This window comes from Biomphalaria glabrata, chromosome 2 (genome assembly GCF_947242115.1).
Source record: "Biomphalaria glabrata chromosome 2, xgBioGlab47.1, whole genome shotgun sequence".
Taxonomy (NCBI): domain Eukaryota; kingdom Metazoa; phylum Mollusca; class Gastropoda; family Planorbidae; genus Biomphalaria; species Biomphalaria glabrata.
Genome location: NC_074712.1, coordinates 22,117,690 through 22,136,778, shown reverse-complemented (window position 1 = coordinate 22,136,778; position 19,089 = coordinate 22,117,690). Strand labels below are relative to the sequence as shown.

At 32.1% G+C, this 19,089-nt stretch overlaps 1 protein-coding gene across 5 annotated transcripts in view; it reads left to right on the top strand.

The window, feature by feature from the left end:
* The window catches only part of LOC106057644 (uncharacterized), a 92,858-nt gene extending 74,132 nt beyond the window's left edge, over window positions 1–18,726 (top strand). For all 5 annotated transcript variants that reach the window (XM_056019644.1, XM_056019645.1, XM_056019646.1 and 2 more), the window contains 22 exons: window positions 253–355; window positions 503–664; window positions 1,136–1,297; window positions 2,362–2,520; window positions 2,627–2,797; window positions 2,933–3,100; window positions 3,927–4,088; window positions 6,861–7,028; window positions 7,229–7,390; window positions 7,486–7,653; window positions 10,148–10,309; window positions 10,960–11,139; window positions 11,869–12,021; window positions 12,428–12,592; window positions 13,239–13,403; window positions 13,733–13,888; window positions 14,467–14,622; window positions 15,399–15,521; window positions 15,647–15,757; window positions 16,042–16,156; window positions 16,897–17,105; window positions 18,010–18,726. In XM_056019644.1, the coding sequence (XP_055875619.1) occupies window positions 253–355; window positions 503–664; window positions 1,136–1,297; window positions 2,362–2,520; window positions 2,627–2,797; window positions 2,933–3,100; window positions 3,927–4,088; window positions 6,861–7,028; window positions 7,229–7,390; window positions 7,486–7,653; window positions 10,148–10,309; window positions 10,960–11,139; window positions 11,869–12,021; window positions 12,428–12,592; window positions 13,239–13,403; window positions 13,733–13,888; window positions 14,467–14,622; window positions 15,399–15,521; window positions 15,647–15,757; window positions 16,042–16,156; window positions 16,897–17,105; window positions 18,010–18,044 (3,315 nt within the window). In that variant the 3' untranslated portion in view covers window positions 18,045–18,726. The remainder of the gene's footprint in view (window positions 1–252; window positions 356–502; window positions 665–1,135; window positions 1,298–2,361; window positions 2,521–2,626; window positions 2,798–2,932; window positions 3,101–3,926; window positions 4,089–6,860; window positions 7,029–7,228; window positions 7,391–7,485; window positions 7,654–10,147; window positions 10,310–10,959; window positions 11,140–11,868; window positions 12,022–12,427; window positions 12,593–13,238; window positions 13,404–13,732; window positions 13,889–14,466; window positions 14,623–15,398; window positions 15,522–15,646; window positions 15,758–16,041; window positions 16,157–16,896; window positions 17,106–18,009) is intronic.
* Window positions 18,727–19,089: the final 363 nt, after the last annotated feature.

Here is a 19,089-nt window from a genome sequence, read left to right as displayed (position 1 = left end):
TATTTTATTTATTTATTATTTATTTGACTGGGGTAAACTAAAATAGTTGGACCTTGTAATTGATAATAATGATTTGAATTCAGATCATTGTTGTTAATAATGAATGTGCCCTTAGTTTTCCAAAATAACTTCCAAGTTTTTCATAAATGACAAGCATATGACATTTGTTGTCAATTTTAAAAAATAAAACACTTTTTTTTTTTTAAAGTTATGAGTCATAAAAACATCTGCATATTTTTATATCTACTCTAGAATCTGGTCTCTGATGCTTCACCTGTTGGTTTCAATATTAAATTTGAACCTCAGTGTTCACCTCCTACAGTGTTTCACAGTTTCAATGGGCTGAATCAATGTGGTATGTTCATAATTATAATTCCTAACCCTACATATTTTATCATTATAGATTACAACATTGTCATATTTACATATTATATAATATGTGAATTATTGAGTCTTCATATAATGTCCATCTGAATGTATTTCACATCATTCCCTTTGTTAGTTGACTGTGGACCAGGAACATTTTACAATGCATCTGCTAAAGAATGTCAGTTCTGTCCCATTGGTACATATCAATCTCAGTCAGGACAGACAAGTTGTACAAATTGTAGTGGCAGCAGTACAACTCAACAAGTTGGAGCTTATGACAGCTCTAGCTGCAAAAGTAAGAACAGTTTTATTATTGAATTCTTTTTACTGTGTAGGAAGCAGTTTGTGATCACTTTTTGAATGATTGAGTTTTTGAATGATAGAGTTTTTGTGCTGAACATTTAGGCAAACAATACTTTGTTTAAGTGGTTATGACCATCTTTCTTTTAATGAGAGTTTGAAAAACAAAATAAAGTTTGTGGTGTTTTCATGAATCAAAATCAGTAAATAAAAGTTAAACAGTTCTGAATTGAGTAGTTAGGTCATTGATGCATTAGATCAGGTCAAGGCCTTAATTCTGGAGAAAATTTTGAATGAAAATTTACTTGAGTCAATAAAAATATTCCAAACAAACATTATTTGTTTTTAAGAAGGTAAATTAGAAAATTCTTTACATATGTTACCACATTCTGAATCAAAATAAAAGTAATATGTTTATATGTCTTTTTCTGCTAGTGAAAATCTTTCATGAAATTTTTTTCTTTAGCCAAATGTCCTCCTGGCCAGTACTTTGTTAATATTTACAATGACTGTAAGAACTGTAGTATAGGATACTACCAACCATTACCGGGACAGTTTAAATGTTTAGACTGCCCAGCAAATACAACCACTAAATATACTGGTAGTGTGGCTTACACTGATTGCTCTAGTGAGTATCTCAATGTTAAGTTTGTACAAGGTGTTTTTGGTGATAGAAATAAAATGTAATTAGTTAAAATGAGAAGCATGTTCTATGTGGATATTGTATGTCCTATGTGGATGTCTTATGTCGATGTTGTATGTCCTTTGTAAATATTGTATGTCCTATGTGGGTATTGTATTTTCTATCTAGATATTTATGCCCCATGTGGATGTCATATGTTGATATTGTATGTCCTGAGTGGACATTGTATGTCCTACATTGATTATTAAGTGATGCAGCATTATGTTACCAGTGCTGACAAAAAACTTGGTTAATAATTTATCAGAGATAAGCAAAAACAGCTATTTAGCAAAAATGTATTCAAGATATTTAATCAACATCAGTTTCTTGAAGTAAAATTGACAGACAGATATAGGAAAGATTTTATAATACAGAAATTCTGTCAATTTTAAGAAATATCCTCATGGGTTTTCTCCAAGATTTAGACAACAGTAACATTCTTGTATAGGTCATGCGGTGGCTGAGAGGTAAAGCGCTTGGCTTCCAAACTGGGGGTCCGAGGTTCGAACCCTGGTGAAGACTGGGATTTTTAATTTCGGGTTTTGGGCGCCTCTGAGTCCACCCAGCTCTAATGGGTACCTGACATTAGTTAGGGAAAAGTAAAAGCGGTTGGTCGTTGTGCTGGCCACATGACACCCTTGTTAACCATGGGCTGCAGAAACAGATGACCTTTACATCATCTGCCCTATAGATTGCAAGGTCTGAAAGGAGAACTTTTTTTACTTAACATTCTTGTATAGGAAAAATAAAATTGATAATTCTGATCCTGATTAATTTTTACATAAGAGAAAACTGTTATTGTGTTTCAACATAAGATATGTCTCATACTGTCAACTTGTAGATAAAACCTCTTAATGTCTACTTGGACTAATTGCATTTGTACTTATACTTAGTCATTTAGCACAACTCAATGTGTTTTAAAACACAATTACATTTTTGTATCAATACTTTTTATTTTAATATAGTCGATAAATCAATTTTTTTAAATTATGAATTATTTCATGATATAGATGATTGTCCACCTGGGCAAGAAATAGGATCAAGCAATAATTGTACACCCTGTGCAGTTGGTTTTTATAGAGGAGTCAATGATCCACATTGCCAGAGATGCCCAGCTGGATTGCTTACTTTAAATATGTCAAGTACTTCTCTAGCAGATTGTGTTTATGGTAAATCTAAAGTTTTTTTTTTTTGTCAACTCTTCATTTAATGTTTTACTTTAGTTCCTTTTAAAATGATTTCTTTGTTCACCATCTACTTGTTCTGTTTTAACAGCTGACAATCCACCAGGAACTTATCGTGATCCAAATGATACTAGTAGATTTTTACCATGTGAGATAGGCTTTTATCAAGATCAATCAGGACAATTTTCTTGCATTTCTTGTGGAGATCCTAAATCATTTCGTACAGAGTCTGTTGGTGCCACATCTAACTCAAGCTGTAAATGTAAGAAAAATTAATGGAACAGTTTAAAATTTTTAAAAAGTTGTAAGACTATTTCATTTTTTTTTTCTGAAACTAAATTTAAATCAGATTCTGCCTATAAATTTAATCAAACTTCACACTTCTCTGTTATTTCAGTCTATTGTCCTGCTGGTCAGCAAAAGAACCCTAATGCTAATGTCTGTGAACAATGTCCAAAAGGTTTCTATAGAGATGGTAGCAAATATTTTGATCCTTGTGATTCTTGCCCTAAATCCTATACCACAGCCCAGCCTGGAGCAGTCTCTGAGCTGAATTGTTCAATTTGTGAGTCCTTATTTTTTTTTACATTTAACTAGTAAATAAAACATTTAGAACCTTGTGTTACATACAAGACATTAGATCTCTATACAAGACATTAGATCTCTATACAAGACATTAGATCCTTGTATTACATACAAGACATTAGATCTCTATACAAGACATTAGATCCCTTTGTTACATACAAGACATTAGATCTCTATACAAGACATTAGATCTCTATACAAGACATTTGATTTCTAGACCAGACATTAGATCTCTATACAAGACATTAGATCTCTATACAAGACATTAGATCTCTATACAAGACTTTAGATCCCTTTGTTACATATAAGACATTAGATCTCTATACAAGACATTAGATCTCTATACAAGACATTAGATCCCTTTGTTACATACAAGACATTAGATCTCTATACAAGACATTAGATCTCTATACAAGACATTAGATCCCTTTGTTACATACAAGACATTAGATCTCTATACAAGACATTAGATCTCTATACAAGACATTAGATTTCTATACCAGACATTAGATCTCTATACAAGACATTAGATCTCTATACAAGACATTAGATTTCTATACCAGACATTAGATCCCTGTGTTACATACAAGACACTAGATCTCTATACAAGACATTAGATCTCTATACAAGACATTAGATCCTTGTATTACATACAAGACATTAGATCTCTATACAAGACATTAGATCTCTATACAAGACATTAGATCTCTATTAAAGACATTAGATCTCTATACAAGACATTAGATCTCTGTGTTATATACAAGACATTAGATCTTTATTTTGTATTCTGAAATGTTTCAAACCAGATCAATGCTCAGCTGGACAACAACCCAATCCTGCCAACAATGGTTGCATTTCTTGTCCAAGAGGAACTTACCAACCCTCTCCAGACAGAACAAGTTGCCAGACCTGTCCACCAGGAACAAGTACACGTGGAACTGGAGCATTGAATAGCAGTTCTTGTGAAAGTAAGATCATCAGTCTATCTGTTCAAAAGTCAACAGTTTTCTCTCTTCTCTATGTCTCAATTATATTTGATCATTTCAGGTTAAAAATTTCATTTTTGTTTAAGATATTACTAAAGCTAATAAGAGCACTTCAGCAAACTTTTGATTGAAACTATTTGGACCAAAGTATAGTGTATTGAAATGGTTTCTATCATTATTAAATCTTATATTAATATATCAATGGTATTTTTTTGGTTGTAAGTCTTTTCTTTTTTTTTACTGCAAATTATTTAGAAAGTAAATTTTTACCTAAAACATTAATTCTAATGAGGCTTTCACTATTTTGTGTCACAATGCTTAATGAAGTGTTGTGCTTAATTTAGAAACTTCCTGTTTCAAATACATATACATATATATTAGGGGTGCACCGCATAGTCGCTCCGGCTCCGGCTTCTGCCAAATATCCGGCATTTTTTACTATCCGGTGCTATTCGGCTCCGGTCGGATATCACTACCGGATAGTAAAAAATACACCTATTTAATATGCATGAAGTGGACCTCGTTCCAATAATGTCTGTTGTAGAATGTATTTAATGTTTATATTAAAACAAAATAATGTGCTTAAAAATAGAGCCATTATGAATATGCACCAAACATCGTTTATTATAAAGACAAGGCGTGTTAATAACTTAATATAAATAGAAATGAAACTTCACATCATAGATGCTCTTTACATACAGAGCAACAATGGCTGACACTTTTTTCAATTTGTCTTGACCTTTGAGTAGGTTAGTTAACATGTTAAAATGCTACATTCCTTGACTACGTCATGCTGACCAGACGTCTGTCAAGCTGTGCGAGTATATCTCCAGAGGTAGAGATGAACAACTCCCACCCCTTTTATTTGTTTAGTCCATCACATTGAGTTTTTTTTATAGGCAGGTGACCACAAGTTAAATACGATAGACGTAGGTTTAATGTCAGCGTATTGACACTCTCTAGAGGTCACACCTTTCGAGCGAACTGAGTTTGTTTACTTAGTAGTTAATCTTTATCAGGGGGCTGGACTACAAGACATTGAGTTCATTGATTGACAGGTGACCCCAAGTCAGATACGATGGACGTAAGCACTCTCTAGAGGTCACACGAGGGAAGTAGGTTTGTTTATTTAGTAGTTAATCTTTATTAGGGGGGCTGGACTACAAGAGCCACACCTCTAAGGTAACTATGTATATTTCCAGATGAACAACTCCCTCCCCCTTTTATTTGTTTAGTTCATCACATTGAGTTCATTGATTGACTGGTGACCCCAAGTCAGATACGATGGACTTAAGCACGCTCTAGAGGTCACACGAGGGAACTAGGTTTGTTTACTTAGTAGTAAATTTTATAATCGCATAAAAGAAATTGAACAATAGTACCGGAGTTAGATCTAGCAAACAAAGAAACAATATGTATGCTGGAGCGTAAAAATCAACAACCCTTGACCTCTAACTAGTGGACGGGTATAATTTATCTATATGCTTGACTGACCATGCCAATGTGTTATCTTTTTTGACTGACACCCAACTCTATTGTGTGCGTATGCTCAATGCTTGATGGTTAACATAAACAACTATACACACTACACTAGGACTACATGTGTAGGCTCACTAGGTATATCTGACCAGGTTTTGGTCTGAAATTCAGGAACACATACATCAGACCACTATACAAGGCAGATTGCACTTTACTTTTGAGAGATTTACATTAGTAACTAGTTAAATATATACTAACATTATTTACATTGACCTTCCTAAACACATCCTTTACAGTTGGTGGCATCGTACATGAACACAGACACACTCATGCTATACAGATTTTTAGAAATACTGTTAAGCTTGAATAAATCAATCAGTAACAGAGTTTAAAACAATAAGGTATATAAAAGAAAAAAAAAAGAAAACCAACCAATATAGATATGTTATTTAACAGTTTCGTAAAATGTTCAGCAACACAAGCTATTAACAAGACACTTAGGTATCCGGCCCCGGCCGAATATCAAATTTTATTATCCGGTCATATCCGGCCCCGGCCAGATATAAAAAAGTACTATCCGGTGCACCCCTAATATATATATATATATATATATATATATACATACACATGTATTTGGAGAGCTAAAAAGTGGTCGAAGTAACAGAGGTGCCCCATAGAAATGCTTCAAAGACCAGCTTAGGCACCAACTTGCCTTGGCTGACATAGAAGAAAGCACCTGGTTGCATGCAGCCTCAGAACAAGACAGCTGGAGGTCACTCACAAAGGCTGCGGGATACACTTTTGAGACCAAAAGAAAATTTGCTACAAAGGATAAACGCAGATGGCAAAAAGAAAATCTAAATACTTATTATTATTATATATATATATATATATATATATATATATATATATATATATATATATATATATATATATATATATAATATCAAATTGTCATTTATTGGAGGATATCATTAAATAATATAAAAATAAATTCCTATTACCCATCTGAGCTAATGTACACACCAGAAAAAAAAACTTAAAAAATCACCTTATAATATGTAGAATATATTTTTTAATATATTATTATTATTCAATGTTGACATTAATAACAAAACAGTAGAGTTTGTACAATTCTTTTTAATTAAGTATAAACTAAACAAAGACAAAGTGTCTCAATAGATATTTTGAGCTCCATATTATTTGGATGTAGAGAGAAGCTAAATTGTTGACCTCTGAACTTTGACACTTGAATCTCTTCTCATTTACTTAAAGCCTTCTGCAGCTCTGGCTACTACAAGAATGGTACAAGCTGTTTCCCCTGTGCTATTGGTTTATTCAAAGAGAATAACATTGATCTGTTTAGGAATTGTACACCATGTAAGAATTCATCTTTTGTCACTGCTAACATGGCCGCCACTTCTAATGACAATTGCACTGTCTGTAAGTAGTTTTAGTTTTAGTTTGTTTTGTAGTTTATTCTTGGATTTGTTACCTTGCTGCTATTTTTTTTTTAATTTGTCTTAATGTTGAACAAAAAGAATGAAAAAAGTTTTAAGTTGTTTTCATCTTTTATCATCAACTATTTTATTTCTTTCCATAATTCATGTTTCAATCATTTGATCACATTTTTTTGTCTTTAGTAAACTGTGTTGAGGGCTTTAGGACTAACCAAGTGACACAGATGTGTGAAGCCTGTCCTAAAGGAAGTTATCAGGACAAGAAGTACCAAGACACTTGTATCCCATGTCCACCTGATCAATCCACAAAAACAAGTGCATCGACTAAATCAAGTGATTGTGAAAGTAAGAGTATGAATAAGAGAATGACTTGACAAAAGTGACACATTCCTAAAGGGTTCATGTTGCTGTTTATTTCATTATTGTCTTTTCTTTTCTAGACTTTTGTCCATCTGGATTTGTAAAAGACAACAATGGCACCTGTCAGCCCTGCACTCGTGGTTTCTTTAAAGATAATTCCATTGATTTATTCATGAACTGCACTGCTTGTAATGATAGCTTTGTGACTCCAAATAATGCCTCTACATCTGCTAGTGAATGCACTGTCCGTAAGTACCTAACTTGTGTTATGTAAGTACCTAACTTGTGTTATGTAAGTACCTAACTTGTGTTATGTAAGTACCTAACTTGTGTTATGTAAGTACCATACTTGTTTTACCTATGTACCATAGATGTGTTACATAACTATTTTTGTGTTACATAAGTGTCATACTTGTGTTATGTTAATAGTGAGCAAATAGATACTATCTCATTAGATTTCTCCAAGGCTTTTGACAAAGTTCACCAGCATAGTTTGCTTAAAAAATTAAAATATTTTGGCATAGATGGTCCATTGCATCAGTGGATTAAAGATTTTCTGATAGAGAGAGAACAAACTGTAATAATAAATGGCTCTAAATCAACACCAATAACAGTAAACTCAGGTGTACCTCAAGGAACAGTCTTAGGTCCACTACTATTTTTAATTTACATAAATGATTTACCTAATTGCATTAGTTCAGGAACAAAATTCAGATTATTTGCAGATGATTGCATAATATATAGAACAATAAAAACAACACAAGACACAGATATTTTACAAAGAGAATTAGATGAAATACAGAAATGGGAATCAAATTGGAGCATGTCTTTCCACCCAGAAAAATGTCAGTTGTTAAGAGTAACAAAAAAAAATTAATTCCACTTATCTTATTCATGGTAAACCAGTAACACAGACTAAAAATGCAAAATACCTAGGTGTTATAATAAATGAAAAACTGTCATGGAATCCCCATATTGATGAAGCTATCAAAAAATCAAACAAAGCATTAGGGTTTATTAAAAGATATTTCTATAAATCAAATAAGAACATAAAACTAAAATGTTATTTAACCATGGTTAGGCCAATAATAGAATATGCATCATTTGGGACCCCTCAAATGAAAAAAACATTAAGAAACTGGAACAGACACAAAATAGAACAGTGAGACAAATATTCACATTAGACTAGAGTAACAAGTTTAGTAAAATCACTAAATTTATAAAGTCTTCAGGATAGAATACTTAAAAGTAGCAATTATAAATAAAACACTAAGCCATAATCTTCAAATACAAAAACAAAATTTAATAAAATAATCAGAAAGACACAAAGATAAAGGCACATTCCTTGTCCCATATGCTAGGACAAATTTGTACAAATACTCCTTCTTCCCTAGTGCTATTAGAGCATGGAATGGGTTGCCTGAGCTAGCACCAGAATTTAGGTTATTGGTTAATATGCATGACAAAATGCATGATGCGTAGGATGTAATTATCTTGTTTTTTGAAGTAATCTCTGTATTATATAAGATAAGATACCATACTTGTGTTTGTTAGTACCATAATTGTGTTATATAAGTACCATACTAGTGTTATGACCAAAAAAAAAAAAAAACGCCACAGTAACTGTATTTAGGAATTATTTTTATCTTAAGGGAAAAAAAATGCTTTTTGTTAAAAATATAATAGAATACAACTTATTGCTGATGTTGCTATGAATTCTTTGAATGATTATTGTTTAATTTCATTTCTGATGGACTTAAAACCCAAAAGAAAAATCTTACTCTGGAATAAATGTAACCTAACACAACTACACCAAGCTGCATTAAACTTTCAGATTATTTGCAGACGATTGCATAATATATAGAACAATAAAAACAACACAAGACACAGATATTTTACAAAGAGAATTAGATGAATTACAGAAATGGGAATCAAATTGGAGCATGTCTTTCCACCCAGAAAAATGTCAGTTGTTAAGAGTAACAAAAAAACTAAAACAAATTAATTCCACTTATCTTATTCATGGCAAACCAGTAACACAGACTAAAAACGCAAAATACCTAGGTGTTATAATAAATGAAAAACTGTCATGGAATCCACATATTGATGAAACTACAAAAAAATCAAACAAAGCATTAGGATTTATTAAAAGAAATTTCTATAAATCAAATAAGAACATAAAACTAAAATGTTATTTAACCTTGGTTAGGCCAATAATAGAATATGCATCCTCTGTTTGGGACCCCTCAACTCAAGAAAACATTAAGAAACTAGAACAGACACAAAATAGAGCAGTGCGATTCATAACAAACGAATATTCACATTTGACTAGAGTAACACCTTTAGTAAAATCACTAAATTTAGAAAGCCTTCAGGACAGAAGGCTCAAAAGTAAAGTAGCAATAATACATAAAACACTGAACCATAATCTTCAAATACAAAAACAAAATTTAATAAAATACTCTGAAAGACACAAAGATAAAGGCACATTCCTCGTCCCATATGCTAGGACAAATTTGTACAAATACTCCTTCTTCCCTAGTGCTATTAGAGCATGGAATGGGTTGCCTGAACTAGCCAGGAAAACCAGTGACTTGGCAGAATTTAAGTCATTGGTTAATATGCATGACTAAATGCATGACGCGTAGGACGTAATCATCTTCTTTTTTGAAGTAACGTCTGTATTATATAAGATAAGATAAGATAACTGTATATATTCTTGTCTTCTATGTACCTGTGCAGCCAACTGTAAAGCAGGTAGCTATATAGATGTTAATAGCAACAGTTGTAGCAAGTGCCTCAAGGGAGAGTATCAAGATGAAAAGTGGCAGACGTCCTGTAAGCAATGTCCACCAGACAGAGACACAGAGACTGTTGGCTCTGTAACTTTCAGTCAATGTTTGTGTAAGTTAGAGTTATAATGTAATGCACACTGCAATGAGTGTATTTGTGTTACTTCAGACAATATTTGAGTTACTTCTGACAATATGTAGTGTATTTGTGTTACTTCAGACAATATTTGAGTTACTTCTGACAATATGTAGTGTATTTGTGTTACTTCAGACAATATTTGAGTTACTTCTGACAATATGTAGTGTATTTGTGTTACTTCAGACAATATTTGAGTTACTTCTGACAATATGTAGTGTATTTGTGTTACTTCAGACAATATTTGAGTTACTTCTGACAATATGTAGTGTATTTGTGTTACTTCAGACAATATTTGAGTTACTTCTGACAATATGTAATGTATTTGTGTTACTTCAGACAATATTTGAGTTACTTCTGACAATATGTAATGTATTTGTGTTACTTCAGACAATATTTGAGTTACTTCTGACAATATGTAGTGTATTTGTGTTACTTCACACAATATTTGAGTTACTTCTGACAATATGTAGTGTATTTGTGTTACTTCAGACAATATTTGAGTTACTTCTGACAATATGTAGTGTATTTGTGTTACTTCAGACAATATTTGAGTTACTTCTGACAATATGTAGTGTATTTGTGTTACAAGGTTGAGTAGCACTCTTAACTTGTGTACTTTACAGTAAACTGCTCTATAGGCAAAGAAAATGTGAATGGCTCAGATCTGTGCACACCTTGCCAGGTGGGCTACTACAAAGATAAGCAAGGCTCAACACTGTGTAAACCCTGTGCTAATCTTGATGACAATGATATTACAATCTCTGCTCAGACTGGTGCTACAAGTCAAACTAACTGCTCTAAATGTAAGTAGCTGAACTTCCTTGTCCTTTGATTCAAATATTCAGTCATTTCAAACTGGACTGGTAGACAACTAAACCGCTGTAGACGTATTATATGTTACTGCTATACAAGTAGTTTAAACTCTTACATTCTTGGATTGGTAAAAAAAATAAGTAAAAGGAATTTCAGTTTTTTGGTAACAACTCAATGTACCAATTGTTCCTCCAATAGAATCCTAATTTTTGTTTGAAGCAGAATGAGGAATGTTTTAGATTAGTTGAGAAGATGGTTTCAAGACTCTAGGGAAGACTAGAGACAAAAACAGAATTGACTTACACTCAACATAAGATTTGATTTTGATGTGATGGATTTGCACACAACATTTGATCTGATATACACACTAGTTATAATTATGTACATTAATAGTGACGTACAACATAAGAGCAGATTTAATTGTAATTGTCATACACACTGTGTAAGAGTTGATTTAATTGGGATCATCCTAAGAAAATCATTATGGGGGTATTGCGACTGATTGGTAAAGTGCTTTACTTCTGAATTGAGGGGTCTAAGGTTTGAATCACAGTAATCCTTGGCAATAGAAACCTTTAAATCATCTGCCCTTTAGATTGCAAGGTCTGAAAGGGGAACTTAACTTTTAATTTTAATTTTCATTCACAAAATTAGAGCTGTTGTCATTGAGAGATACACAACTGAATAGCTCATTTAGTTTGATTGAACTTTTCTCCTAGTGGTGTGTCAAGCTGGATACTATCCACTGAATACTTGTACTCCTTGTGACTATGGCTGGTACCAACCCAGCAAGTGGCAAGATACATGTTTAGCATGTCCTTCAAACAAAACCACCTACATAAGAGGATCATCTAATGCAAGTGATTGTGAGGGTAAGATTCTGAGGAGTTTTGTTTATGATTGCTCAACATTTAAAGGGATTTATTTTTTGTTTGTTACAAAATAGTTTAAGTTTTTATATTCACATTCCCTGTTACCAAAAGTCTGTGGAGTGAAATAAAAGGACCCTGAAGTAGTTCTAGTTCTTTTATGTAATGCTTAGCAAAAGTCAGCAGCTATTTCTTAACTTTGGCCAGTAACAACCTTACCACTGGAAACAAATATTTATATTTTACAGCTCATTGAAACTTAGGAAATCTAAAGAGTTGAAGATATTTAGATTGATTTCATTTTAAATTAATGAATTTAAAAAGTTTTTATTTTTAAAGGTTATTTTTTCTTATATTTATAACCCTGTTTAAATTTGTTTTAAATTGTATATCTTTAAAATGCTTCTAGTCCAATGTGGCAAAGGTCAGGAGATTGTGAATGGTGTCTGCCAGAATTGTCAGATTGGATTCTACAATGATAAGAGAGATCCTAGTAGAAGGTCCTGTCTCTCTTGTCCTATAGGATATATTACTTCTAGGACAGGAGCTGATGATGTGTCTTTATGTTCTATCAGTAAGTTTTTTTTGTGTGTACTGCCTATTGAACTGTCATTTAGAGTAAATATTTTTACTTTTATATAGCACCTCTTTGATGCTTTGAACACTCTCAGTGCACAATGTTCCATTCTCTTTTCTGGACCATAATGGGAAGGGGAAGGTTTCAGTGCTGCCTTTAGGCACTTAGCAAACACAACTCTGCTCAAGTTAAGATTCGAACTATATCTAAATGTGTACTGTAAATATGATATGAAGTGTCCTTGGTTGGTTGATCAGTATATATATATTGGGCCCAGCCTTGAATTGTGGATGAGAATGAAAGGTTACTACATTTCCAAATAAATTAAAATAAATTCTAGTCATGTTTTGGTCTATGTAAGGCATCCTGAAGTGCCCTATAGACTTTCTTCTGCTTAAAAATGTTTTGATCTCATAATATCTTTCCTCCCAATTCCTTAAGATTCTTTTCTTTTTCCTTATATATTTCAATTCATATCACTTGTAAAACAATCAATACTATAAAAGTTTTAACATTAAATAAAATCATACTTCTTACCACATACTGTAATCTTTTGAACAAGACTTGTAACCAACTGTTTCACTCAGGCAACAAAAAAGATTTGTCTGTAATCTTGTCTTTCCAATTTACTCTTTCTAAATAGCTGACTGCTCCAAGCCTGGGGAATACAGGAATCCTATTGACAACAAATGCTACCCATGTCCAGTGGGCACTTATCAGGACACACCAAGACAAAATAACTGTAAACCTTGTCCATCTTTGACCACAACCCAATCTGAAGGCAGCTCAAGTATTAATTCTTGTATAGGTCAGTACTCTGCAATACTAAACTTATGTATAGTTCAGTACTCTGTAATACTTAATGTATGTATTGTAGAGATCAATACTCTGTAATACTTTACTTATGTATTGTAGAGGTCAGTTTAGCTGTGTACAATGTATTGCAGATAAGTACAATGTAGTGCTTCCCTTACATTTTGTATTTTGTAAAGTTAAAAAAAAAAATGTTTATATCACTATGGTCAGTTCAGCATTGTAATTTACTTATTTAGCTCACTTAGTAACCTTGACATTAAAACTTACATTTGGTGAACACAAAAGTTAAAGTCTTATTACACTTTTTTTTTTCAATCTCAGAGAATTGTACAGCTGGAAGTGAATACATAACAAACCAGTGTGTTCCTTGTCGTCAAGGTTATTATAGACCTCTTTCATCTTGGAGTTGTCTACGCTGTCCCTCGGATCGCACTACAGTAAAAACTGGTTCTTTATCAATAGTTGATTGTTCTCAAGGTGATTTAATGGAATAGTTTTGGATTTTTATTTATTATATAATCTTTTGTTTGATTCATTCTATGTTTCTTCTTCTTATGTTTGCTAGAAAATAGCTTGCAAAGGTTTGGTTTTGTACTTAACTCTTTGAACCTTTTGTTTCTAGTTAACTCTTTGAACTCTTTTTGTTTCTGATCTTCTAGTTCTCCAGATCTTTGTAAAAATTATTTGCATTTTTTAAACATCTTTTTTCAAATAGATAATTTTTAAACAAATATATTCTAGGTACAATGTCCTTAATATGACAATTTAAGACATCTTTTTTTTCTTTATACTAAACTTTGCAAATTGTACATGAAGTATATCAGGATGTTTTAATGCACTAGCTTAACATTATTTTTCAACACACTGACTGACATAAAGACATTCAAGATCAAAAGTCTAACAATGAACTGTTTTACATTTTTTCTCACATTATTTATTTATTGAGAGAGAAATTTTGCTATTTATAAATGGATTTCTTTCTAGTTTTAAACATGTACATATATTTTATCATTAAATTTAATCATTTTATTATCCAACATTTATTTTTCAAACAGTTATTTGTGCTGTTGGGCAAGCATTTAATGGTACAAGATGTGCCAATTGTCCGAAGAATACATACCAGGATAGCACTGGCCAGTTTACCTGTAAAGTTTGTCCACCCAACCAAATAACAGTGACAGAAGGAACAGCAACTATTACAGATTGTAAATGTGAGTCTATGGCTTTTGTTGACATGGATCTAGTAATGCTGGATCTTGACAGTGACAAATGTTAACATTTTGTTTGTTTCTAATTTTTTCAGGAGCATCTGTTTAACTAACAATTTAACTGTTCTGTTTACACAGATAATATACTGGGGCTGGCCATTCTGATAATGGATATGAAAACATGATTTTGTTAATGTCATTTGTAGAAGACTTTTGAAGCAAAGACACTTTTGTTTTTAAAGTGTTTTACATGTTTCAGATCTTCCTTCAGAGTTGAAGATAATGTACTTTCTAGTCCAAACCTCCCACAGGATGACGGGATAGTAGCGGACAGGGTATGAACCTGGGACCATTCAGACGGCATATCGCACTGTCATTCTTTGCTACTGGGGATTTATTTACACCTCTATTGAAATAAATGTTAAGATTCATTTCATCAATTTCTTCACACTTAGTTAATTCTATTTCTACTTAGTTTACCACAAAGGACAGTTTCGTGTCTTAAAATTTTCTGCGTTCACAAGGAAGCCAAATTTCTCTGCTTCAGGTTCAAGATATAACATCATAGTTTTAAAAGCTGTTGTTCTTTAGTCATTAAATCACATTATCTGTTTAGTCCAGATCAAATTATCAGCTATCACTTGCCCATGGATTTTTAAAATACATACACCAATTCTTGACTGTACCATGTGAAAGTCAATGACCAAAGTAAATAGCTTTTGTGAAAGGGCACATCTGAAAGTTACTTTGATGGACTCCATATCTCATTTGTCAAACAGATCCTTGTGATATTGGCTTAAAGTGTTCTGTGACAGAGAACTGTATTGATGATACATCTTTGATTGAAGGCTTTAGATGTCAGTGTGCCCCAGGCCATGAAAAATATAAGGGTCTCTGTATACGTAAGTAATTTAGTGTAATTTAATTTTGTTGTAGTTAATAAAATGGATTTTTTTAATTTTTAAAAATTATCAATAGTTTAATTGGAATCAACAAATGTTAAATTTCTATTATTTCTGCTGTGCAGATAAATGTGACATTCCAAACTACTGTGGTGACAGAGGAACTTGTGTAAGGTCATCAGCTGATTGTCAATGTAGAGATAGCTACACTGGATTACTTTGTGATATCAGACCAAGTCAGTTCATTTATTCTCTAATACACTACAAAGATCAAAATAAAAATTATTTAATGATTCTACTACAAGATGTATTATAATAGGTGTACAAGCAGCACTACCATGGTCTAAATCATGACCTTTTTAAAAAATTACTTCTATGGTAATAAAATGTGTAAAAAGTTATAGACTAGCAGTACTCTTTTAACTCTGATGTATCCAATATGAATATAAATAGTAGATTATATCATTAAAAATAGATAGTAAAATGATCCAATGAATATTTTTTTTTTTTATTTTTTAAGATTCTGAAGCTCTGTCCCAGAGAGAAAATCAAACAATTTTAATAGCTGTGATAACCACTGTTTGTGGAGTGCTTTTCTTAATCTTGTTAATAGTTTGTATCTGTGTGATGACAAGGTGAGTGTTGTCATTGTAAACTGATTACAAGTAAAGAATCAAACTAATGTTGATAATTAATTGTTTTGCCTACATTAAGGAACAAACAGATTAGATACGTTGGCCTCAGTCATAATGAGATGAAAGCCTGGGCATTATTAATGATCAGAATGATATTGCTCACACAGCAGTTCCCCCCTCTCCACACAGCTGATGTGATGGGAAATATCTGATACCATTTGGGATCAGTAGCACTGCAGGTTCTGCTTGGTTGAAGCACAATGTGCCACAATCTGCCTAAGGGTCACCAGCTCCTGATTTTTCTTAAGGGTTGTCTTACAAAGCCTTTTCCATGTTTAGGTATAGCCACAAGGCAGTGGAGGTTTGGATTCAGAGTTTTCTGTTTCCTAGATGGGTAGCCATCCAAAGAGGCTATTTGAGACGAGTGTCATTGGAAGCATTTTTCAGGCACTAGTGGGCTTAAAACCATTACCACTTCTGACATCAACAACCTTGGGGAACAGTTTACATAGCCAGTGGCTTAAACAGCTTTCCTACACACAATTTATTGACAAATATAGCCAAGTGCAACAACTCTATCAGTAGCAGCTGCTATCAGTTGAAATTGAACATCAACATATACATTTATTTCCCTTTGATTGTTAGATAATATGTACACTTTATATTTATAGTTGTATTAATAAATTTCTGTATGTTCTATTATAATGCATCAAATGTATCTTACTAATCCTCCAAATCAGACGCCGAACTCCAAAACATAAAACTCCATTCAGTGAATTTGATGAGCGAGCAAGTATAGCCACTCGCTCCATGAAAGGTTTTGAAGACTATCCAACATTTGCAATAAATCCAGCTTTTTCTGCTAAACCACCTTCTCTATTAGGAGGACCACTAAATGCTTTGCCTTCACAGTCTTTAAAAATGTACAATAACCCAACATTCACTGGAGGTAAGACCCCATGCTATTAAAACTAATCATGAGACAAATCTAAATAAAAATCCTGTATTAATTTTGACTTTCATTTATCATAGATCTCTCTCAGCTTCTCTATTTTTTACTAAGTTTATATCAACTCATTCTGTTTATTTGTCTAGTACAATTTGTGTCTAGGTTAATTCTCCCACTTCCATTCTCAGATTAAGTTAAAACTTTGCACAATTTTTCACTTATCTAACAAAACATGAGTAAATTAAACTTAGTCCTACAGTATTGAGAGATATGGCCTTAAATGATTTTTTTCCTTTTGAAAAGCTTTTTTGTTAAAAGTATTTTTTTATATTTTGTTTGTTGATGCTTTGATCATTATTTTGTTTACAAGTCAGATACATCTTGCCCACATGAAAATAAAAATCTGAAACTAAAAACCTTGTTCTCACTGCACATTAAGAATGAAATCTTTTGTTTTCAACTCATGGACTTGTTGAATTGATAATAATTTTGTCTGTACCAATTATTGGAACATCCTTTCACTAGTTCTAGTTATGATTGTAGGTCAGCATTAAGGTTACTATTTGTAAGTCTAATAAAACCAGGAACTAATCAATAAATACATAAATATATTTTGTAAAAAGTTAAATAGCATTTTAGTTTTATGTTCTTGTTTATTTTTTTTTTTTATTCTTAAAACAAACCCTAATGTTTTATTTTTTATATATAATTTAGTCAATATGGTGGTTCCATAATAACTTTTCATTTATGTAACACATAAGTATTTTTAGTTTTCTTGACTTACTACTGAAAGGATCAACATTGAAAGGTTCCAATAGATTGTATTCAGTAATTGTATGGCAGATAGATCTTGTTAGTTTGATATCATGGTTTTGATTTGATCTGACTTTTTGTTTCTCTACAGATGAAGATAATGATCCAGCTGTGTACAGAGCATGACATCTGATAATCCATTAGACAGCCACCATGACATGTTAATTAGACAGCCGCCATGACATGTTAATTAGACAGCCACCATGACATGTTAATGTAACTAATTATTTGTTATTAAATATTTATTGAGACTTTTTATATGATTGAATCACATTGTAAAGAATTACTATGTATATTGTCAAGAGGTACTGTACATTTACTTCTGTTATGAAGTACTGTGTATTCACACTGAATCAGGTTGATTGTTGTACTAGTCTAAATGTACAGTGTTGAATGAAAGTGTTGCTTTTGTTATTGATCTCAACTCTACTCTACTCTATCTAGTATGTCTAGACTCAAAAGTTGAACTACTATGTGTAACTCATTCATCTAGTGTTTCTGTCATAGATAGAAAGAAATATGGTAAAGGTACTTGTTGAATGTCAATATTTGTACAGTATTCAAACTTATGATCAATAAATATAATATTTTTAGAAGCGGCCTTAGAATCCTTTAATTTTAGAATGGTTGAAAGAATTATTTTTTTCTAATATTGATACTTCCTAAAGAGAAAATGAATAGCATTGTTTGAAATAATTAATCATTTAATTGAATGAAACTAATTCAGTGCATCAGATTTGTTTCCTTCTGTATTTTTTTTTTACTTTTTATTTTTATTAAAGAACATTCAGCTGTATGAACCAAATAATTAATGCATTTAAAGTCTTTTTGTGTGTGTGTGGAGAATACATCATATAGAAATAGGATATGAACCCTTATATTGGTATCACTGAAGTCAGTGAACTTTTCATGAGACTAGGAAAAGTTGGCAGTAATTAGAAGTAAACAATCATTTAATATAAAGTGTTGGACCTGGCCATTATATACATGCATGATTATGAGTATATTGTAAGACCATATACAGTTTTATCATTTGAAATAATCCATTCTTATTTTGACAATAAATGTTTAAACAAAACATAGGATGAAATTTTAACAATTCCCACAATAGATTATCTTTTTATATAGTCATCCTGGAAAATCAGAAACAGGTGTTTTAATACATTTTTAA